At 34.5% G+C, this 24587-nt stretch overlaps 1 protein-coding gene across 2 annotated transcripts in view; it reads right to left on the bottom strand.

Moving 5' to 3' along the window:
* The window catches only part of STRN3 (striatin, calmodulin binding protein 3), a 134012-nt gene that overhangs the window by 11962 nt on the left and 97463 nt on the right, over positions 1–24587 (bottom strand). Inside the window, exons 8-14 of one of the 2 annotated variants that reach the window (XM_011994756.1) lie at positions 23275–23385; positions 12902–13042; positions 7700–7833; positions 6195–6370; positions 5965–6012; positions 5234–5355; positions 1029–1196 (exon numbers count right to left, since the gene is read on the bottom strand). In XM_011994756.1, the coding sequence (XP_011850146.1) occupies positions 1029–1196; positions 5234–5355; positions 5965–6012; positions 6195–6370; positions 7700–7833; positions 12902–13042; positions 23275–23385 (900 nt within the window). The remainder of the gene's footprint in view (positions 1–1028; positions 1197–5233; positions 5356–5964; positions 6013–6194; positions 6371–7699; positions 7834–12901; positions 13043–23274; positions 23386–24587) is intronic. The other variant, XM_011994757.1, reaches the window with a different exon arrangement.

Raw genomic sequence — 24587 nt, 5'->3', positions numbered from 1 at the left:
CTAGATGAAGCCAGAAACAAATATCTAAATGAATTCTTACCTCTAAAGCTTGGATAACTGAAAATTAGTACCACTAAGGTGTCCTAAGAGACACAAAATTATACATTTAATACTCACCTAAAATGTTTTAAAATAATATGTATTTTTACATACAAATAAAAGGTCTAATTAAAAAAATTAAAAGCGGGGCATGCTGGCTCACGCCTGTAATCCCAGCACACTGGGAGGCTGAGGCGGGCAGATCACAAGGTCAGGAGATAGAGACCATCCTCGCTAACATGGTGAAACCCTGTCCACCAAAAATACAAAAAAAATTAGCCAGGCATGGTGGCAGGCGACTGTGGTCCCAGCTACTCGGGAGGCTGAGGCAGGAGAATGGCGTGAACCTGGGAGGCGGAGCTTGCAGTGAGCTGAGATCGCGCCACTGCACTCTCGCCTGGGCGACAGGGTGAGACTCCATCTCAAAAAAAAAAAAAAAAAGAAAAAAAAATTAAAAATGACTTGGAAAATAAGATCAGTAAATGTCTTCAAAAGGTAAACTGGTTAAAGCCTTTTTAAATAGAAAATATTTAAAATCATGAAAATAACCTAATTTGTACTTTTCCAGTTAGGGGTTCAGTGATTATGGCTGGACTACTCAACTAGTGTGCTCAGGGTCATGGAACACATGGTTTATAGGTATGCTTGAGACTGTGATCCCTTCAGTCTTTGTGGGTAGTCATCTGGAACAGATGGTGTGCCTCCTGTTGTCCCTATGAGTATCCTCATTTGTCTATTCCACTATTACATACAAGTAGTTTTACATTTTTAAAAAATTGAACACAAAAAAGGTAAAAAAGAACTGCATTACGGGATATAGTTGCAAAGCACTTCAAAAAAAAATGAGTAAAAAGATTATCCTAACTTTTACAAAATTATTTCAATATATCTCTTCGGAGCAGTAAAGAAATAAATCAATTACTTTGTCCTTTATATATTCCAAATTTTTTAAAAAACAAACTTTTCTCACAGGTGCAAAATTTACTTACTTTTATCTCCATTGTAAGTGCAAATACATGGCAATTTTTCTTGTGGATTCCATAACCTAACAGTGCCATCTGCTGAACAAGACAGTAATTGATTTTTTATGCCACTATAAGCAAGACCCCAAACTGCATCTGTATGACCAACTAAAGTGCCAGCTAGAACATTTGGCTCTGGAGAAAAAACAAACAAAAAATCAGGTAAAAGAAGTTTAAAACAAACTTTGATACATAAAGAAAACTTACTATATAACTGAGTATAAAGAACACAACATAAATTTAGGCCACAAGAAGATAAACCAAAGTGTACATAGTGGCTATATCTAAGAGTAGAATTATGGCCTATTTTTATCCCCTCCTCCCATCAACATTTTTCTGTATTTTCACAATTTTCTATAAAGGAACATGTGCTTTTTTAAAAAAACAGCTTTTTTGAGATACAGATATAATTTACATGCCATACAACTCACTCATTTAAAGTGTATAATTTAATGATTTTTGGTATGTTCACAGAGTTATAGAACCATCATGACAATCAATTTTAGGACACTTTCATCATTCATTAGTCACTTCCCCCAATTCCTCCTCCCCACCTTTCCACAAGTCTAGGCAACAACTAATGCTCTGTCTCTACAGATGTGTCCTATTATGAACAATTTCTATAAATGGAATCATACAATATGTGGTCTTTTGTGACTGGGTTCTTTCACTGAGTATGTTTTCTTCTTTTCTTTTTGAAATAGGGTCTTGCTCTGTCACCCAGGCTGGAGTACAGCAGCACGGTCACAGTTCACTGCAACCTTGACCTCCTGGTCACTGAACATGTTTTCAAGGTTTATCCATGTTGCAGCATGTATCAGTACTTCATTTATTTTTAGTGCCAAATAATACTCTGCTGTATGGATATACCATATTTTATTTATCTGTTCCTTAACTGACAGACATTTGACAGCTGATAACAATGAACATAATCTGTCTGACAATCCTGTTTTTCTAGTAAACTCCTCCCACTTTGCATGAATGCTTCTTATCATCTCCACAATTCTCACAGCTCCCAACCTCTCTTCCACATGACTATGCCTCATACTTCACTGAGAAAATACAGCATTCAAATAATGCTGTATGTTTCTTATCCCCCATCTTCTTGCTGCCTAACATATAAATGATTAGTGTCTAAAGGTATCTTCTCCTAGCTTCCAGATACAAGCAAGGAATCTGTCCTCCATCCTATCAAGGGCTAGTACCAGATGTCACTAACTTGCTGTAATGTTTACTGCTTCTCTACTACACAAATTCTCCTCCTTGGGATCATTACCACAGTGAAAAAAAAACTTGTTCCAGAATCTTGTCAACAAAAAATCTTCATTAATCCTACCCTACTACCCCTTCTACCCAGCAGTAGAAATATGCTTTTCACTTCCTGTTTACTCTTCAAATCACTCCAGTTTGGTTTCTGATACCATTACCACACCAAAACAATCCTTGCTAATGATGATCCCTATACTATCAAATTTAATACTTTGATGATACAAAACATTTTGTTGTTGTTCCCATTATATTGCTTTTCATCCATATAGTCTGACATGAAAGATTATCCAGAGGTCCCTTCATCCTTCAGTCTTAGCTCCAGCATCCAAACTCTATCTGGCCAAGATGTGGGTGACCTGCTGGTCACTTATAAAAGGGAAACTTTATATCATATTATTAGAACTCTCAGTAACATTTGAAAGTACAGACTGCTTCTTTCTTCTCAAAATGGGTTTCTTCTTTAGTGTGCTTCCATGATTTCACACACTCTCCTGCACTTCCTTCTGTCTTTTGGGTCATACCTCCTCAGTTTCCTTTGTTGGCTCTCTTGCTCTAGCCACCCTCCCAGAGTCAGAGTTACGAGGACTTCAGTCCCAGGTTGTCTTCTCTTCTTATATTAAACAATACCCTCTCCCTGCATTGCCCATTCTTATAGCTTAATGTATCATCTGTATAGAGAAGACTGTCCATGTTTTTAACTTCAATCGAGATCTCTTTGGGCTCCTTAGTTGTGTATTACCTGATACTGTCATCCTTTAACATGCCTAAAATCTGAACTCACCATCTTAAATCTCCTTACACCAGTTCTGCCTCTGTTTCAATAAATGCTCCCATCACCTGCTCAGTTACTCACATCAAACACTCAGGACTGGTAATGAAAATGTTCTGAAATTAGTGATGATGGCTGTACAACTTTGTGAACATAGTAAAAACTACTGAACTGTAGACTTTATTTTTAATTTTTTTTTAGCGATGGGGTCTTGTGGCTGTGCATAGTGGCTCATGCCCATCATCCCAACACTTTGGGAGGCTGAGGCAGGCGGATCACTTGAGCTCAGGAGTTTTAAGACCACCCCGGGCAACACGGCCACCATTTCTACAAAAAATACAAAAATTAGTGGAGTGTGGTAGCTCACACCTGTGGTCCCAGCTCCTCAGGAGGATGGCTTGGGCCTGGGAGGCGGAGGTTGCAGTAAGCCAAGATCACGCCACTGCCCTCCAGCCTAGGAGACAGAGTGAGACCCTGTTTCCAAAAAAAAAAAAAAAAGAGCGAGAGATAGGGTTTCACTCTCTTGCCCAGGCTGGAGTACACCGGCACCATCACAGCTCACTCCAGCCCCGACTTCCCACACTCAAGTGACCCTTCCCACACTCAAGTGACCCTCCCAAGTGTCTGGGACTATAGGCACGTGTCACCACATCTGGCTAATCTTTAAATTTTTGGTAGACATGAGGTCTCACTGTGTTGCCCAGGCTGGTCTTGAACTCCTGACCTCAAGTGATTCTCCCACCTCGGTCTCCCAAAGTGGTGGGATTATAGGAGTGGGCCATTGTGTCCAGTCTGAACTGTATACTTTAAAAGGGTGAATTTTGTGATATGTTAAATTACATCTCAATAAAGCAGTTAAACACATACAATCAAATTAAGCATCACTCACCCATCACTTTATCTACTCAACATAATTTATCAATAAATCCTGTCTATTCTACCATACTCCCTCAGTTTATCTTAAAACCACTTCTAACTGCTCTGCTACCACCACTCTAATCTTGGCAATGTCGTCTGTCACCTAGTTTACTAGACTACTATATGACAGCAGCCTCCTAACTGGTATTTCTCTTTCCACTCTTCTCACCCCCAATTTACTCTTCTCACAACAGACACAGTTACCTTTTTAAAACCTTACATTTATCAGATAACTTTCTGGCTTAAAACTCTTTACTGAAAGTTTCCTTTTATCCTTCAGATTTTGGCTTGAATCTCACTATTTTAGAAAGACCTTTCTTGACTAACTCTTCTAGAGAAGGTTCTGCCTGTTACTCCCTCTCACAGTACTCTATCTTCTTATCATTTATCACAATTTGTAACCACAGATCCCATCCCTTTGCTTATTTATGTCTCTACTTTCCATTAGACAATCTTATTTCTTGACATAGTGCTTACCACAATGCCTAGCTAATGTAGGCACAAAGTGGTGTTAAATAAAAAGAACAAAGAGTTCATAAACATTTTGTTTTAATTATTGATAATACCCTTACAAATATATTTGAACACAGGTACAGGTAGGTGTTTCTGTAGAACAGATTTCTAAAAGCTCCATTTGTAAGTCAAAGGAGGTTTCTTTTCTTTTTCTTTCCATTTTGAAATTAAAAATGTTTTTGTATATAAGAGCTAAGAATAACAAAAAATTTTTTTGGCTCCAAAAAGTTTTAATGATTTACACCCTTGCTGTTGGTTCCACTGTCTTTTGCTAATATTTTTAAAATATATAAACTATTTCTTAAGTTCAAAATTTTGTTACTTAGATTATATTTTGTTTCCTTCTTCTTTTTGTTCCTACTACCTAAATTAACACTTTAATTAATATACTTTTTTTAACAACAGAGAAAGTATCAATTCATAGGCTTAAATACCCATGGCATGGTATTTAATACCATGTATTAAATTGTGATAAATGATAAGAAGATAGAGTACTGTGAGAGGGAGTAACAGGCAGAACCTTCTCTAGAAGAGTTAGTCAAGAAAGGTATTTTTCTCTTTAATAAAGCAATTTATTAGCAAATGGAAGAACAAAATGAGGTGACTAACATAGGTTTAAATAACCTTGTAATCCTATTTGAGGTATTTACTTTTGTCAGCTCCATTCAGTTAAAAAAAAATACATTTTGATCCTTTTACTTACCATACGTATCATATGGATCCACAGTGGGACTCGGCATATTCCACCACTGGATGGTTGCATCAATACCACCGCTGAAACACTGTTCTCCATTAGAACTAATAGCTAATGACAGAACAGGGCCACTATTGTAGGAAGAGAGGAAAAAAAAATTACTGATAAATTCCAAGAAGAAACTCAAGTCTCCATTCCCCCAACCTCTGAATTTATGTAATATCGAAAAACTGTTTTAACAGAACATGTACATACGAATGGTACTTTTTTTTTTTTTTTGGAGACTGGGTCTCACTCTGTCGCCAGCCCAGACTGGAGAGCAGTGGTGACCTCGGCTCACTAAAACCTCCGCCTCTCAGGTTCAAGCGATTCTCCCACCTCAGCCTCCTGAGTAGCTGAGACTACAGGCGCATGCCACCACGCCCAGCTAATTTTTGTATTTTGTGGTAGAGACGGGGTTTCACCATGTTGGCCAGGCTGGTCTTGAACTCCTGACCTCAAGTGATCTGCCCACTTCAGCCTCCCAAAGTCCTGGGATTACAGGCGTGAACTACTGCATCTAGCCTGAATGGTACTATTATATTCATATTTTCACCAATACAATTATTAAATAGCTATTATTCAAGTAATACATCTTTTCTAATATAAAACATTGAGAAAATTACAAGGTTTGAGGACTGATAAATAATATTTAATAATAAGTATGATTGTTAATTAAATACCAATTCAGTAAAACTTACATGTGGGCCCTAAATGTGTAGATAGGCTCTACATCTAAAGAGGCACTCCTAAAAGAGGGGCAAAAAGGGTAGGGGAAGAGAAGGCAATTAAATAACTATAAATCACTGGTTGATATTAAATAGTCATTAGATCAAATGTGTGCATTAAAGATATGCAACAATAATGAGGAATAATTACTTATATTAGCAAAATTAGAAGAAATACACCAGGCTAACATTAAAATACTTGCTTTTTGGCAGGAACTGTTTTTTGCAGGTTCCAGAGTTTCAGGGTATGGTCCTCAGAAGCAGTAACCAGCACAGGTTCTACAGGATGAAAAGCTAATGCCCGTACTCCATCAAAATGGCTACGTAGTGTATACTTGGGATTCCATGTCTTTCGAAAGGCATCTTTATTAGCAGGCAACTAAAAGGAAAGAGCACAATATTTAGTGGTGAAAGTAGTAAACTGGAAGGCATGTGGAGTGTTTATTCGTTTCTTTTTGGTGTGTTTAACACACATATTTAAAACTGTTTGGCTAAAATGTCCAGTGGAAATTTAATGTACCTTTAAAACTTTCTAAAAAATCTTTATCATTTAATAATAACTCAGAATAATTTCATTTGCCTTACAAATAGCCTAGATCAAATGCAGAGTTCTTTAGTCTGTTTATACCTATCAAGCTAAACCCAAAGCTCCTATTAAATGTCAGATGAGAACAAAATCATCATTGCTACCATTGCTGCAATACTTTACATGAAAACTAATTACATATTACAAATATCCAACGGTACAGTATTAACAGTAAAGTCATTTAGGAAATCTATTAACATGTGAAATTTTTAAAGGCAGCAAGTTAAGGTACTTTCTGAAAGTCTGAACTAAAGACCCTTTAAGAATATTTTTATCCCATTTTCATAATTCTTGGTATTGACAGAGGTTTATCTTTTTACCTTCACATTTCTCCATCTGTAAAGACAGGCTGTGAAACCACTTCTAAAGCAGTCAAAAGTTTACTGGAATTTAGTTGCTTATGTATTTAAAAAAATATATTAATGAGAATAATCCAGCCCACCAAAGGCTGTCTCTAAAAAGCATGCTAACGTTAACTATAAAATGTAGAAAAAGAAATTCATTATAAAAAGAAAAGAAATTGCTGAAAAACTGCAATTAACATAAAGATCTAACAGGTATAGTTAACTCTCAATTGAAATATTAATATCTAGAAAAATTAAATTCAAGACAAGTTTCACCTCTAACACTGGACTCCCTATCCCTTCCATCCACTCCCCATCCCTCTAATGGAGTTAAGTATTCAGGAAATGATGCAAGCTAACTTTAAAATGTTTAGAAACTTTAAAATATTTCCTTAAGAAAATAAAAGTTCAAAAATAAAACATGCTTTTTAAGAAGTATTCTGAAGGCAAATAAGTGATTCAGGTTATTTTTTTTCTTAACACCAAAATATGGCTTAATTTGAGATAATTGAGAGTTGACTACTCAAGATGTATTTATTGACCAATATATTAATCATCTCAAACTTCTAGTTAATCCACCAAAATACCTAAAACAAAATTTAAATACCACAAAGAAAGTAGTTATAAAAGAAAAACTACATGTCACTTCAAATCAACACATTGACACAAACTTATCTTTTCCATGCACCTTGACATTAATTCTGTTTTATAAGTGATTCCAAAAAATAAGGAGCCTTCTATTAAATCATTAAAAAATTAAAAATAAAACTGCACTTACATCATAACTATAGTCTGCATCATTTGTTACCGTCAAGTCTGCAAGGTCTCCAAGGCCCAGTACACTTAACAAAACATCATCAGAACCCATAATAAATGACTTGCCTCCTCCAGATGGAAACGTTATTGGTTCAGCTATAAAGAACAAAACCGCTTCTTAAATGCTGAAAAATCATACAGTACAAGACAATATTGTGGGGAAAATTTAAGCACTTAACAGTTACAATATTCAGTAATATAATTAATTTTTATTTTCCCACTTCTACTCAAAAAATCCTGTTACTAAGCAGTGTTAAACAAATGTGTTGGAACTGTGGTGTAGTAACTGTCCACAAATAAAATGTGTACTAGATATATTATTCTGGGGTGGAAGTTGGGGCACAAAAGCTTTGTCTAAATCTCTTATCACTTCAGTACAATTATAACTATAGTTTACATGTTAAATAAGAAATAGGACAAATTTTGATTAAACAATGGAGTTAAATATCAGATTTTTGCTATTCATGGGGGGAAATCTCTACCATGGACCTCAAGGACCTCAAAGTAGTCATACAGCATTTTTTAAATGTTAATAGGTTGTTGCTAAGTCCTTTTGCTTTCTAAAGAAGTACTAGGCATTCTAGTCCCTGATAAAAACTAGTACAAACACTGAAATGTAAATGGTTTACAGTCAGCTATATACTGTATCAGTTCACTAGAATGAAGCTTTAATTGTTCAGATTCCTTCAGTAACAGCAATGGTCTAGGAAAAAGTTCTTCCACCAACAACGTCAGTTTCCTTTCTATAAAGAGGTTAATCCATGTGGACTTCAGAACATCTTCCAGCTTTATTTAATTAATTAATTTATTTATTTATTTACAGAGTCTTGCTCTGTCACCCAGGCTGGAGTACAGTGGTGCAATCTTGGCTCACTGCAACCTCCACCTGCTGGATTCAAGCAATTCTCCTGTCTTAGCCTCCCAAGTAGCTGGGATTACAGGTGCCAGCCATCACGCCCGGCTAATTTTTTTGTTTTTAGTAGAGACGGGCTTTCACCTTGTTGGCCAGAATGGTCTTGAACTCTTGACTTCAAGTGATCCACCCACCTCGGTCTCCCAAAGTGCTGGGATTACAGGCGTGAGCCACCGCGTCCAGCCTGTCTTCCGGCTTTAAAGCTTTGACTATGATTTTTATTTTAATGTCCCATTCTAGTTACCATGACATTCTAAAATGAAGCAACTAATCTTGACCACAGAGTTTTAATTTCTGATCAGATGTGCCATTTCAATTTCAAACTAAACTCAGGTTGAGCTTCACTTAGATTTCTTGACTATATCATGTGCATTATTACAGCTTTTCATGTTAATATTAGCAGTTCGAATTATTTAAAATGTGTTTTCCTTTCTATACATACTATTAACCAATTAAACTCTGCCATAATTGAATAACTATTATCTAAATATTTTGTTGTAACAGTCATAGTTTAAGCAACAACCTTCAATATCATTTCAAACATGCTTTGAAAGCAAAAATTTAACATTAAGGTAACAAGGGAGAAATACTCAAATCATTATAATATAAAACTTAATATATTAAAACACACTTAAAATTCATGAGCAAATTTAAAAGGGAAACATTATACAAAAAAAATTAAGCTGTTCGTCAATTTTTTAAAAATTCCCATGAAAAATGATATAAATATGCTACAGGAAACACAAGAGCTGTAATGAAACTTGACAATCATCACTAATACTACTGGAAATAATTCTGAGAAGATATAATTCATATATGTATACTATGGCAAAATAAAATTCATCTTTATTTAAAACATCTTGTTATTTTATTATTTTATCTATCAAAGTAAGCTATATAATCTGACTCAAATAGGGTTCTAAAATGCAGCTCTGATTCAGTTACTTGATCTAAAATGAATCTGAAAGCACCTGACAGAAAATATATACATAGAGATCCTAACTAGTATTTAATCTTTCAATTATGACACTTATGAATCTGAATAATCTGTAGCATTGATCTTTTCCTACAAATTATTAGCATGCAGTTATTGGCAATACCAGAAGCAGCTATAAACTATAAAATCAATAATTTAAACTTATGTTTAAGGATAAGTACATAAAAGTCATTAGATAACATTTACCCAAAGCATTTTTCTCTAGACAAAGAAATATTTTTACTTTAAGCTCATAATTTGTTTCTAAAATGCCACAGTTCTTCCCACTCACAATTATACAAACATTCACTGACACAAAGCCCAATAAAATAACTTTAACGTAACGAATTATTTTGCAGGACTATCTCTGATCAGCCACTGACCAATTTAGGAGCATGTGAAGGTAAGTGTCTGGATGTTAGTTTTACTCACGTTTTGGATTAATTGTACTTAACAAAAAATTAGTATTATACTCATTTCTAATTAATCATATGACCACATTTCTATCCTTTTCTCTATACACACACATATATTTCATGACATATTTATGTAGATATTGCAAGCTATTCTGTTTACTCAGTATTTATTTACATATATATGTGTAAAACTTCTTTTACACTATTCTCTCTGCTTTCCATATTACCCATCACTGTGGCATATGGTAATCCCAGCAGCTACTCATTTGTTTACCCTTATTTCCCTGCAGATAGAATTTCTATCCTAAAAATTCATTTTATTAATGGTAATATAATTACCCATAGTATAAAAATGTCATTAGTAATTCAAAGAAAAATATAATTATTTTAACCAGCCTAAAAAATTAGTTTTGGTATCTTTTTTTTTTTTTCTAATAGAGACAGGGTTTTGCTATGTTGCCCAGGCTGGTCTTGAATTCCTGGGCTCAAGTGATCCTCCTGCCTTGGGCTCCCAAAGTGCTGGAATTACAGGCATGAGCTACTATGCCTGGCCTAGTTTTTAATTTAATGATGGAAATTATAAGACATTTTATTAGGAGGCCTAAGAAGGATTTCATCAAGTAATATAACAATACTAGTATAATGGGTCTATAAAATACAAGGTTTTTTTCAGATTTTTATAACTAATCTTCCTTTTGATGGACATTTATCATGAAGGAAACCTGTAGCTCACATACTGAACTCTTTTTCCCAAGAACTTAGTCCAGGTTACAGATTCCATTTATACCAGGGGCAACGTGATATGTCTCAAGTCTTTAGTAACAACAGTCTAGAAGATTGTAATGTTGAAGTACCACTCCTAGAAAACAGACATTGTTCTTTACAAAATGAGGTAGGACATGGACTTCAAAAGTAAAGAAGTTGGACAGTGCCACTGAAAATAAAGAGATTATGTACTCCAAAGCTGCCTTCTTAGCTTGAAGTCAAACTCACATCTCTTTAAATAACAAATTCTAGTAAGATCGACACTTCAAAAACTGTAATGAAGTTCACACTTATCAAATCTCTCCCCTCGCCCTCCTCCCAGCACCAAGAAACAGATCACTGACCTATATTCTTTCTTTAAAACACACACATAACACATAAACAAACACATATAGAGAGCTCTAAGCTGGTTTTTGTGTAGAGTGTGCCTTGATTGGCTTTTACCATAAGTCATTGGTTTGAAACATTTAAAAGGGTTCACACTGCTAACATGGGTTTGCCTTAAACTGCAAAACTTGCAGTTTAAATGTACATTAATTACAAAAATTTTAGCAAGTTGTGCTATGCATATTTGGCAAAACAGACCAAAAATGAAGCAAAATCATCACTAAATGCATTAAAAAAAAAAATGGAGTTGCTATGTGTAGTTTAGAAAATACTTCTGAAGTAAAACAGGAATATATCTCAATAATGGAAATGAGATCTGAAAAAATTAACAGACACTATTTTTCATTCTAAAGTAAAACAGGAATATATCTCAATAGTGGAAATGAGATCTGAAAAAATTAACAGACACTTTTATTTTTCATTCATTTTGCTTTGAATGACTGTTATTTTAGTGATTTTTTTTTAAGGTGAGTGAAGTAAATGGTAAATTATGAGAGGGAAAAAAATGCAAAATTATTTAACTGTAGGAAACTGTGCCACTAGGGAAATCTTAAAAGGGAACAAGATGCATTTAAAATTTTTTGACTGGGACATCAAACAAATCCTCTTTACACAGCAAAGGCAATAACATCAATGAAATTTAATATATATGCCAAATTACTGTATCTCATATGTCACAATAATCTTTGGTTAAAAACTCAGATTCAATACTTATAAACATCTAGACTTAGAGTTATAAATGATTCAAGTATACCTATATATCTTTGGCCAAAATCAATTTTGGAAAAAATGTTTAAGTAGTACTTTCATTTCCTACACATTTCTAGTTTAGGCAAATTTTATAAAATTGATTACTAGGTAGCATATACTTGCTACCAAGTTAAAGAATAATGATACTGCCTTATTCTCAAAGGATTAATTGAGGCAACAGTTACACATATTTTTTAAAGTAATACATATTTAAAGTAACAAGTTGGGCACTGTGGCTAACACCTGTAATCCTAGCACTTTGGGAGCCAAGGTAGGCGGATCACTTGAGGTCAGGAGTTTGAGACCAGCCTGGCCAACATGGTAATATTCTATCTCTACTAAAAATACAAAAAATTGGCCAGGCATGGTGGCATGCACCTGTAGTCCCAGCTACTTGGGAGGCTGAGGCAGGAGACTCGCTTGACCCCAGGAGGCGAAAGTTGCAGTGAGCTGCACTCCAGCCTGGGCAACAGAGTGAGACTCAGTCTCACGGAAAAAAAAAAAAGAAAGAAAGAAAAAAAAAAAAAAGGTTCCAAGCACAATGCCTGGCACCACAGTTGTCTTCTAGTAAGTGGTAATTATTATTAGCTGCTAAATTTAAGCAATAAGACAAAATGAGCAGCTTTTTCCATATGTATTTTTTTAAGTTTGTTTTTGTAAGTTACTATTTTCCCATTACTGGATCTGTAGTTAAAATTAAAGAAAAGACTCTGAATTCACCTATGATGGAAACAACTCCTCCTCACATTAAAAATGAAAACAAAATATGAAGAAATAGAAGCCAGAAATGTCAAAATCCCTAAATTAATTACATTAAGAGCTTGCCCAACACCTTCTCTAAAGATCATATAAAATGATCATCAACATTTTAACCAGTAGCCTAGTTGCAATATTAAGATGTGATTTGGATTTAAGGTCTTCTGAAATATAAATAAACACGGTAGCTAAATTCTGTACCTTCCTCTGCTCTTGCACCTTCATGATCAGTCATTCTAGTAGAGGCTGACCTAGACTGATTAATGATTCCTGAAGGGATGTGGGGCAGCTCATCATCTCCCAGATCAGCTATCATGTCGTAGAGTTTTGTCCTGTTGGCCCCTGTAAATTAATGTCAGCAGTAGAGGTTCATTTAATGGCTACCGCTTGACTTGCCAGCAGCGTCTAAAACCAGTTCATTAACAAAACAGACTATTAAGAAGTCTCAGTTATTAAAATATCAGAAAATTAAAGATGTCTTCCATTTTCCATACCATCCCCCAGAACACATTGAGTTTAAATATTTATTATTTCTGTGGAGAGAGATAGATATATATATAAAGATACATATATGTATTACATATATATCTCTCTCTAAAGATATATATATATCTCCATAAAATACTTTAGAGAGAGTTCTTTCAAGTTCTGTAAACTCACAGACACAGAAGGTATCATTAAAACAAAGGAAAATTTTGGTGTTTAAGCTTAACATTTACCAGTATAAAGAATAAAATAAGGGCTTTTCAACATAATTCACTGTTTAAAAAAGTTAACAAAGGAATAAGTACAAATAATTTTTATGAGGGTGCAACAAACGATTAACTTTACCTGGTGTTTCCATGGATATTTTCCTGCCATGTTAGTACAAATTTGTCATTAACAAATCATCCCCAATTTCTTCCAAAATGTTTTTCTCACTTTTCCCAAATCTGAAAAACCTGATTTATCCATGAGATAGATCTCTGAGTTTCTCATAATGATATAAAAGTCAGCACTGTCATAAGCCATAAATGTAAGGGAAGAATTTTGGCTGTTGCCTGGATAATTCAGGCCAAAACATATAAAACTCAAAAGCTTCTGTAGTATTGTAGAATATTCTTTAACTCTGAACTTTAGAAATAGCAGAATTATTTATTTTGAACCATATATTTTGAAAGAAAACAAGTTTTAAGAATGTCAGAAAAAAATACTTTGAAAAGACAATGCTTTATAATCTACATAAGTTTAAAAAAATAAAATAGGTAAGTCCAAGGTCAAACATTATGACCTTATATTTACTAACGTCATCATTAATGGATGTTAAGTTCACTGTGGCTATTTGAGTGTAAGTAACTCTAAGAACTATTACCCATCTATGTATCCTTAACAAAATACCAGACAATTAGATGGTAAAATTTAGTGGAAATAGGTGGACTTTTAAACATTTATTGGTCCTATTTTACAGTAATTCCTAATTTCTTAGAAATGCTTAAACAACTCTACTTCTGGATTAGGTAATATGTTATGTAGTCTGAATTTCCTAACTAATAATAATGAAGAAACTCAGTGTTACCTGAGGATTTTCCCCCACAGAGAAATGACTGTAAACAAATTCTCCAATAAACAAAAAACTGTCTACTGGATATCCAACCACCAGTTAAATTCAATGTAAAAGAACATAAACATTATTCTTTCTCAAAAATAGCTCTCATTTGTAACTTTCCCACTTGTATGACTACCACCATCGTTTGTTTAATTTCGCTTCTTAAAATTCTGCAACCACATCTTAATTCTTCTTCAACTTGTAAAATTATAAAAGGGTGGGGGCTTTTTTTTTAAAAAGAACCTTCCTTTAAAGTATTCTCCAGGTTTATCTCTCTATTGACTTTAATCAAGGCTTTCAACCTTATGAATTACTACAACAGACTCCTAATCGGTTCTTCTATCTCTGAGCTCCATTTACCTTCAATCACGTTAATATACTACAACTAATTTTCCAAAATTATTACATTTATTATATCTCCCCTCACTGAGAAACCACAAGTAGCACTTCAACACTCTGGATCAAAGTTAACTAAAATCATGTACTTAACCTTTCATGGGCTTTATGATCTGATCCTATTTTTCTACCCCATCTTATCTTTTAATGATCCACAATACAAACTCCCTCCATTTTCCAGTCAAAGCAGTTTCCGTATGTAGTTTCAGTGTTCACCGAGTTTACTTCTGCCATATTTTGTCATATTTGTCCTCATCCATTCTCAGAAAGGTGAGAATGCTTTCTACACACACACACACACACACACTTTCTAATCTTCTAACATGCACCTCAGCCTATCTAAATTCTACCCATTCCTCCACACCAGTTTCATCTCTTCTGTAAAGCTTTTGTTGATCTTTCAATGTTCTCTTATTTGTGTGTAACATAAAATGACTTTATTAAATACTACCTTGTAAATAATTTCATTATATGATAGTTAATGTGAAACATAATAAAGCCTTGACAAAGTTTTGTTACAGATTATGTAAAGTCAAAATCTTCCTGTACACATGAACTGGAAGATACAGAAGGGAAAGAAATTAGGAGCTATTATGGAAGCTACTGTTCAAACTGAGGATCCCAAATTATATAATATTATTTACATACTATAGCCAGATAGTTTCAGTGTGACACAGTGCCAAGTTGAGGAAATGATGAAACTTCCCTGCTCTAATCCTAGTTTCTCAAACGCTGCCAAAAGATGACAGCAGATTTCACAATTTAGTCTTTACTCTATTGTGTAGAGCATCTTTCAACTGCAAATTTAATGTCTTCATTTTCTTTCTAAATCTATCCAATATTCTAAATATAATAAACGCAACAAAACAATTTCAAATAAAAAATGTGAAGTCTTATCAGCAATGAGAAAACTGTAGGGGTATAACAGGATACTAGACAATATTAATATCAATATTTAAAGGCATATTTGAAGGCCCATTAAGCACTAATTAAACAAAAACTGAAATTTATAGAAGTACAAATACTTTTTCTAATTCTTACAGCAAGAAAAACTTTTATTTTTTAATTTTTATTATTATTTTTGAAACAAGGTCTTGCCCTGTCACCCAGGCTAGAATGCAGTGACACAAACACGGCTCTCTACAGCCTTGATCTCCTTGGCTCTTGACCTCCCGGACTCAAGTGATCCTTCCACCTCAGCCTGCCCAGTAGCTGGGACCCCAGGCACGTACCACCAAGCTTGGCTAATTTAAAAAAATTTTTTTATAGAGACAGGGTCTTAACATGTTGTCGAGGCTGGTCTTGAACTCTTAGACTCAGGCAATCCTCCTACCTCGGTCTCCAGAGTAGCTGGGACCACAGTCATGTACTACCACACTCAGCTAATTTTTGTATTTTTTATTTTTGTAGAGATGGTCTCACCATGCTGCCTAGCCTGGTATTGGCTGCTGGGGTAAAGCAATCCTCTCCCCTAAGCATCCCAAAGTGCTAGGATTGCAGGCATGAGCCATGGTGCCCAGCTAGAAAAACTTTTCTACTACTGTGAAAACCACCCACCTACTTCTTAACAAATACAAAGTCCTATATAAATGCATAATCCTCTAAACGGACTGACACAATGAAAAATATACTAATTATGCCACGTTGTAAGCCAAACTATAGACTACTGTTACGTTTTCAAATTCCACTCTAACATGTACACGCTCATGCCATGAAATTTATCTTCCTATGCTCTCTATCACTGTAAGTAAAATAGTACTTTTGAATAAATCTAACATTTTCCCTTTCTCAAATAAGCCCTCCCTTTGTTGATCAACTTTTATATTCTGAAGCAAAACTGTTAGGAGGCAAACAATCTGGAAAAGATTAGCTTATTTAGTTAAGTAATGTTTGCTAGATCTGTTCTATTTTCTATAATTAAAGCTTTCACACAACTGTTGTCTTAAATAAATACGAGATCACAATAATAAGAAAAAATAACTTCAGCTGCAAAGTGACTCTTCAGTTTTAAAAAGTGCACTGATTAAAGAGTATCAATCTGATACATTCTGATCCTAGGCAAAACACCTAAGTTATTTTCTTGAAAGAAAAAAATCCCGAGTTAAAGGACATGAATAGTTTGTTTTTAAAGAGTGAAATCGGCCGGGCGCGGTGGCTCAAGCCTGTAATCCCAGCACTTTGGGAGGCCGAGACGGGCGGATCACGAGGTCAGGAGATCGAGACCATCCTGGCTAACACGGTGAAACCCCGTCTCTACTAAAAAATACAAAAAAATCTCTACTAAAAAATACAAAAAAACTAGCCGGGTGAGGCGTCGGGCGCCTGTAGTCCCAGCTACTCGGTAGGCTGAGGCAGGAGAATGGCGTGAACCCAGGAGGCGGAGCTTGCAGTGAGCCAAGATCCGGCCAGTGCACTCCAGCCTGGGCGACAGAGCAAGACTCCGTCTCAAAAAAAAAAAAAAGAATGAAATTAAAGTCAGAAACATAAAACCACATGCCTAGTTGAAAATAACATCTCTTTTCTATGAAACAATTTTGTTTTTGTCTTTGAGGGAGGAGAGAGAATATAACTATTTTGTGAGCTCTTCGAATTAGTACTATGTGCTAAACGGAAGTAGCTTACTCATCACAGATAATTTGTAGTGTGAGCAAAGGTGTTTTTAAAAGCCTACTTAAGAGTAATTTCTTCTTAAATGTATTCAAATGCCTAATTTTGGATATCTGGCTTCAAGTCACACTTTAAAAAACTGGATTTCCTGTTGACAACATGTTTTCTTGGATCTGGAATAGCAAACGACAAATATTAATACAAAACTCAAAAAATAAAAATTAGAAAATGACTCGGGGGAGCTCACTTATGATTTTTAAGAAATGCTGAAAAAGTTACAAGACCTCCCCCTTTTCAAATGTATTGATAATCAGGCCAGAAGGTGCATAGCAATTCTGCAATGCTAGTAAAGGAAAGAAGGGAAATGGCAAAAAAAATCATATTCTATACATAGAAGAGACAGAAAAGTTAGGATAAATGAGAATAATTAGGAAAATTAAGATAAATCCACTCACTAAGAACCAGGAATGCAAACACATATTCCCAAAATGTGAATTTTTTAAAATGGGGAAAGCCTATACATCTTTTCAAGAAAGGAAATGAAAAAATCTTTTATTGGTAAGTTTAAATTTTATAGGTATAATATAGCTTAAAAGTAACAACAGGCTATAAGAATAACAGCTCCTATCAAGGGAAAATACATTATTATAATCCACAGTTTAAATTGTCCATGTTGAAAAGGAATAACAAATACTAAAGAAAGTCTTAAAAGATTTTTAGCCGCTTCTAACTAAAGCCTCCGTATTTCAGATGCTTCGTTCACACTGTGTGATTTTTAATCACTGATTTACATGTTTTTACTAAGATATAAAATACAGCACAAATGGAGACCTTAAAAAGTTAGAATAATGCTACCAGCCCAACATTTTTACAAAAGATTAATTCACTTCAAGCTCCTCCCAAATTACAGAAAAGAGAAATTATTAAAAAGTGAAAGAAAACTGAGTTTTAGCTTAGATATTAGTATTGCATCAATGTTTACTTCTTGATTTTCATGACTGTACTATGGTCATACACCAGAATGTCTTTGTTTAAATACATACTAATATATTTAAAGAGCAACATGTCTACAACTTAGTTTTCTGATTAAAAAAAAAAAAAATTCCATGGCCAGGTACAGTGGCTCATGCCTGAAATCTTTCTTTTTTTTTCTTTTTTGAGATGGTCTCCCTCTGTCGCCCAGGCTGGAGTGCAGTGGCGTGATCTTGGCTCACTGCAACCTCCGTCTCCTGGGTTCAAGTGATTGTCCTGCCTCAGCCTCCCCAAGTAGCTGGGACTACAGGTGTGAGCCACCATGCCCAGCTGATTTTTTTTGTATTTTTTGTAGAGACAAGGTTTCACCATGTTGGCCAGGCTGATCTCAAACTCTTGACCTCAGGTGATCTGCCTGCCTCGGCCTCCCAAAGTGCTGGGATTATAGGCATGAACCACTGCACTCAGCCTCACGCCTGAAATCTTAATGCTTTGGGAGGTTGAGGTGAGACGATCACTTGAAGCCATGAGTTTGAGACCTGCCAGGGCAACATACAGAGATCCTGTCTATTAAAAAATGTGAAAGTTAGCCAGGCATAATGGTGCACACCTGTGGTCCCAGCTACTCGGGAGGCAGGAGTGGAAAGACTGCTTGAGCCCAGAAGTTTGAGGTTGCAGTGAGCTACGATGTGCTACGGCACTCCATCTGCAGAAGCAGAGAGCCTGTTTCAAAAAATAAATAAATAAAAAAGAATATATTTACAGAAAGGAAAGGGAAAAGCAAGTGTGGTAAAGTGTTAACATTTGGTGGGCGAAAAGTGAAACCTGGGTGAAAAGTATATGGAATTCTCTGTACTATTCTCACAAAATTTTCTTAAGTCAGAAATTATGTCAAAATAAAAAGTTAAAAGGAAAAGAAAGCTTAACCCTGTGAAGCCTGAGACCAAAATAACTGCATCAAGTCTCTTTAGTTTCATGGTATTGACTCTTAAGAGTATTAATAAGATAAAGTACATCTGAATTATATTGTGTATCTCACTTAGTGAGAAGGAAATACTGAAGTGGGTCTACATTCCAAGGCAAGGCTGTCACTTTTAACCCCTTTTCCTCTTGCAGGGGGCAAGGTAAAAAAAAAAAAAAAAGAAAAAAAAAAAGGAAGAGTGGGATGCAGTGAACAAGCTGGAAGACACAGAAACTTTAACTTAGCACTTGATTTTAGAAGCCTTTCCATTTGAAAGTCAAATCTTGAATGGGTCTTTACAAAGTTAAAAAGTCAGCATTCTTGCCATTTTTCTCTTTCCCTTCCAAAAAAAAAAGAAAAAGAAAAAATACTGGATTACATCTGCTGATTCCATATGGTAAAGTCAGCAAATAGTTTTCTTCCCTCTAAGACGCTGCGGTGAAAAATCTGTAGAAGCTTATACTAATTCAGTAGGTGTGACTTATTAACAAATTCTGGAATAAAGAAAAAAATCAAGGTTGGTAAATGTATACAAATTTACATTTACATAGGTAGAATAAGTTCTGGTTTAATTACACAGTAGGGTGACTATAGCTAATGATAACGTATTCTATATTTCAAGATAGCTAGAAAAAAAGGGTATGAGTGCTATAACCACAAAGAAATGATGAATATGCTAACTACTCTGATTTTCATTATTCAATGTTTAAATATATTAAAATGTCACACTGTGTCCCATAAATATTTATAATTATGTGTCATTTATAAGCAAAAAAAAAAATTTAAAGAAATCAAAAGGCTACAGATAATGAATTATTCTATCTTGTACAAAGCTACATAAGGAGAACATCCGAATAACAACATGGACTAGATAATAGAAATGCTAAGAAATTCATGAATTACCTTTTCATGTAAAATTATATCTTAGTATTAACACGATGAGTTATTTGAATTAAGATCATTAGAAGTTTGCGATCTATAAACAGAAAAAAAAGTTTTTACTTTCTTAAACTCTATTTTCATGGCAAGGATTCAGAGTCAACATTTTCATACTGAATTCTGTATTCAAGAGCAAAAATTTTTTAATTTACAAAATTTCATAAAGGAAGTATAAAAAAGAAACATAATTTATTTCTGAATTATCTTTCCTGAGACACTTTGCTAGAGACCTTATCCCTATATCTACTTACATTAGTAGCCTTAAAGACAGTAATACTTAAAAAATGTTTAAAAATTAGAAACAAATCTACAGGTTTAACTAATGGAAGCTAAGTTAAATCCACAAATATTGTATTTTAAATGACTGTGAAACATTAAGAAATAATGAGTTAAATTACAACAATAATATTCTAGTTAAAATATTAAGAAGGAGGTTTTGTGTATATAGACTTTTAAGAAAAGATGGATGAATATATGCCAAATAGTCTCTGAGTGGTAGGATTGCAGGTGATTTTTATAGTTTTTCTTTATGTTCCTGTATACTTCTTATATTATCTGAATAACAAGCATGTGTTGTGTTGATGATTATATAAGCAAAATTCATTTTTTTGAAAAAACAGATATAAAATCAAAATTAAAGTGGAATGGGCTGAATAACAGAATACCCATCTAGATAGTAAGATGTTATTGAGACATGTAAGCCTTAAGTTATGAATTTGGGGTCTCCAGGTACTGATTCAATAAAAGAAGTTCACTTTCATCCATTTCACATACTGGGTTCCTCTCTTGTTGTTTGGAAAGAAAAAAAAAAATCACAAACATATACAAAGGAATTATTTGCTGACATAAAATGATGTTTTCTATGATGGTAGTAGGCAAATTATAATATTGTGTGTATTAAGGTCCAATTAAAAAAAAACATAAGGCCGAGCATGGTGGCTCATGCCTATAATCTCAACACTCTGAAAAGCTGAGGTGGAAGAATGGCCTCAGGCCAAGAGTTCGAGACCAGCTTGGGCAATACAGAGAAACCCCATCTCTACAAAAACCTTTTAAAAATAAAATATTAGCCAGGTGTGGTGGCACGTGCCTATAGTCCCAGCTACTCAGGAGGCTGAGGTGGGAAGATATCTTGAGGGCAGGAGAGTTCAAGGCTACAGTGAGCTATGATTTGCACTACTGCACTCCAAACCGGGTTCTAAAAAAATTAAAATTTGTATGAGGGGTTAAAAATTCAGCTTTAGTTTATCTGTTTCTAATATTTCTTAAACATACTTAAACATACTTTTTTTAATTAAAAATATTTTTAAGAAAAGTTTAAAAGCAACAACTAAAAAAGACCTTGACTTACATCTTATTTGCAGACCTCAAAAAGATATAGGTCTAGTCATAGTCTATCAGAGGGGGAAAATGGGATACTTCCATCTTAAATTAGAAGCAACGTTATCTAATATTTCCAAAAAAAAAATCTTTAGCAGATTAAGCCAGTTTCTGATACTATATATAAAATAAGCAATCCACTAGTAAAATGAACCACTTTATTTCCTTAAAAAAAAAAAATTAAACCCTAGGCCGGGCACAGTGGCTCATGCCTGTAATCCCAGCACTTTGGGAGGCCAAGGCAGGCAGATCATGACGAAGTCAGGAGATTGAGACCATCCTGGCTAATGTGGTAAACCCCTGTCTCTACTAAAAATACAAAAAATTAGCCAGGCATGGTGGCACGTGCCTGTAGTCCCAGCTACTCAGGAGACTGAGGCCGAAGAATCGCTTGAACCCAGGAGGCGGAGGTTGCAGTGAGCCGAGGTTGCGCCGCTGCACTCCAGCCTGGGCGACAGAGTGAGACTGCGTCAAAAAAAAAAAAAATTAAACCCTAAAATTCTAATGTCATTTTGTCTATTCTAAAATAGTCAATCATGCAAACGTACTTTTATACTCAAAATGCTTGCATTATAAGTAAATGATGTTAGAACTAAACACAACCCTAGCCCAGTATCAAATGTTTTTAAATACAATAAGCTGTTCACTATATAGTCTTTTAATTCACATGCAATAACAAAAGCTATCATAAAGTTATAAAAGAAAATTGTGTAACAGGCGAAACCCCCAAAACTTCACTTATTAGCCTCCACAGTAAATGAAATCACTCAAAAAAGGTTTTACTGAAAGAAACTCGCACATGTTTCTATTACACCTGCCATTTTATATATTAATGTATTTGTCATCAAAGAAACACAAAAAGAATGTCTGTATCATTTTTGCCTTTTTCTCACACTATTTTCTCCTTTATATAGTCAACATGTTAGACTAGGAGGGGTCAATGCCCAGTTGAAAAGAGTCCCAAAATAAGTTTCAAGTCTCTCTAGTTAACAGTCATAGATCTGAAGATACTTCTAAGCAGCAACTTTTAAGTTTGCACCACCAAATGGAAATGAATTGCTACTTTAAAAGAGGTACTGTAGCGGATTTATATTTTAATAAGTAAATTGGTTAATATACAACACAGTGAAAAATACATCCAGGCACCAAGACACCCAGCAATGACTAAACAAACCCTACTGCCACCACTAACCTCCCACTCCTGGTCTCCTTCATCACAGTAGCCAAAAAAAACTACCCAAGAGATTCTTCTTGCTGCTGCTGTTGTTTGTGGTTGGATTAAGACCAGAAAGCAGAAACTACAGAAAGGGCTTTCCTACTCACTGTAGGTAAGGATTCCCAAACTAAGAAATGTAACCTGGATATGAGTTGTTTGTAGCTATACTCTATGTATCAAAAATGGAGAAATTTATACTTTTCTCCCTTCTGAACAAATTTTTATTTTTTTATTCCAATGTCAATATTCCTAACAATTTGGTAAAGTTTTTAAAGCTTAAAAACAATCCTCAAAATCTTTCCTTTACCCTTCCCATATATTTTAAATGATTTTCTACTTGATCAGTAACACATCCTAAATTATATACAAACAAATTTCAATTATACAACAGACAAAGTTTAAAGTTAGTTGCCCCCTTTTTGAAACAAAAAATTAAGTTACACAAAAAAACAGAATTGAAGAATTTTTTTCTTAATTATTGGTATACAAAAATTATAATAGTCAGAATCTGCACTTACTCTTCACCCCTTTCTTCCCCTTTCGTTCCTTCTTGTACTGTTCCTTCAGTTTACTTATTAGTCCCTGGTCTACATCCCAAACCTCAGCAGTTGGGGAGAGGTCATCTTTATCTACATGCAGCATATTATTAAAAGAAAAAAAATCAGCAGTTGGCAATGCAAGCTGTTGGCAGTAAACTGTTATAGCTTTACATAATCATAAAAAAATGTACTAATAGCATATACTCAAAATACTTTAAAGGTGCAGTCTCAATTCTGGTATTCACAACTCAAACTCTAAATGCCCATGTCGTAAGTTTCTAAACATTTAATATCAACAGTTAAATAGTGCTTCATTTTCATGAACCACAAATTTGAAGGTTATCATTCATTCAATAGACTGACATTAGAAATCTAAATAAAAATAGATCACTGCATCTTTATAAAAATGTTAATAAAAAATTATTCAGCCAGCATCATAAAAGCAAATGAATGAAATACATGCGAACTACTCGGAAAAGTGCAAGCTAGAAAGTTAAGTGCTGTTTCATTGATGAAAATATTCATGCACCTTCTGTCATACTGATTCTGCATGCACAGGATTAACTGTACTAATGGAGAGGCATTCTAGTCCAATATAATACACATAAGTTGAAAAATACAATGTCTTGAATAATCCATACAAAGCATTCAGAAAGTCCCACCTCTGCCCCCACCCACCCAAATAGTTCAACATCTCATTACCTTCTTCCATTGGTCTACAACTAAGATTAGCAAAAAAACAAAAACAAAACAAAACAAAACACAAAAAAACAAAACTCAAATTCCACTGAAGAATTTTTTTAAAATTGATATTTTTTTCAGGATAAAAGTAGTGATCAGCATGGAGAAGTGAAAACATACATTGCTGTACATCTGCTAAAGCTACATGAGCTATTTTAGCTGAATAATAAATCCATATTTAACTAAATACTTGTGCCTGAGAAAATTTACTCATAGTCAACTAGAGGAAAAACAGCACTAAAAAGAGGTAGCATAAAAATAATTAAGTCTTTGAGACTTATTTTAAATATTGAGGATTTTTCCTTCCTTTGTGTGGTTTTAAAACAGCCATGTTATAAGGAAGTTTAACATCCTGACTTGTTAAGTTTTTGATAATTCAGTATATTCTGGCTCACAAGTTTTATAAGAGCCACGCTAGGCCTCACTGACTTAATCTATAAAGTAGACATAAAAAGCCGTTCTCTTCCTTTATAGATTGTTATACGTACCAAACTTAAGAAATTCTCATATTTGAATGGCACACAGAAATGCAAATATTTACTGTACCTTGA

Source organism: Mandrillus leucophaeus, unplaced genomic scaffold (genome assembly GCF_000951045.1).
Source record: "Mandrillus leucophaeus isolate KB7577 unplaced genomic scaffold, Mleu.le_1.0 Scaffold460, whole genome shotgun sequence".
NCBI classification, from domain to species: domain Eukaryota; kingdom Metazoa; phylum Chordata; class Mammalia; order Primates; family Cercopithecidae; genus Mandrillus; species Mandrillus leucophaeus.
This window is presented reverse-complemented; position numbering and strand designations above follow the sequence as displayed.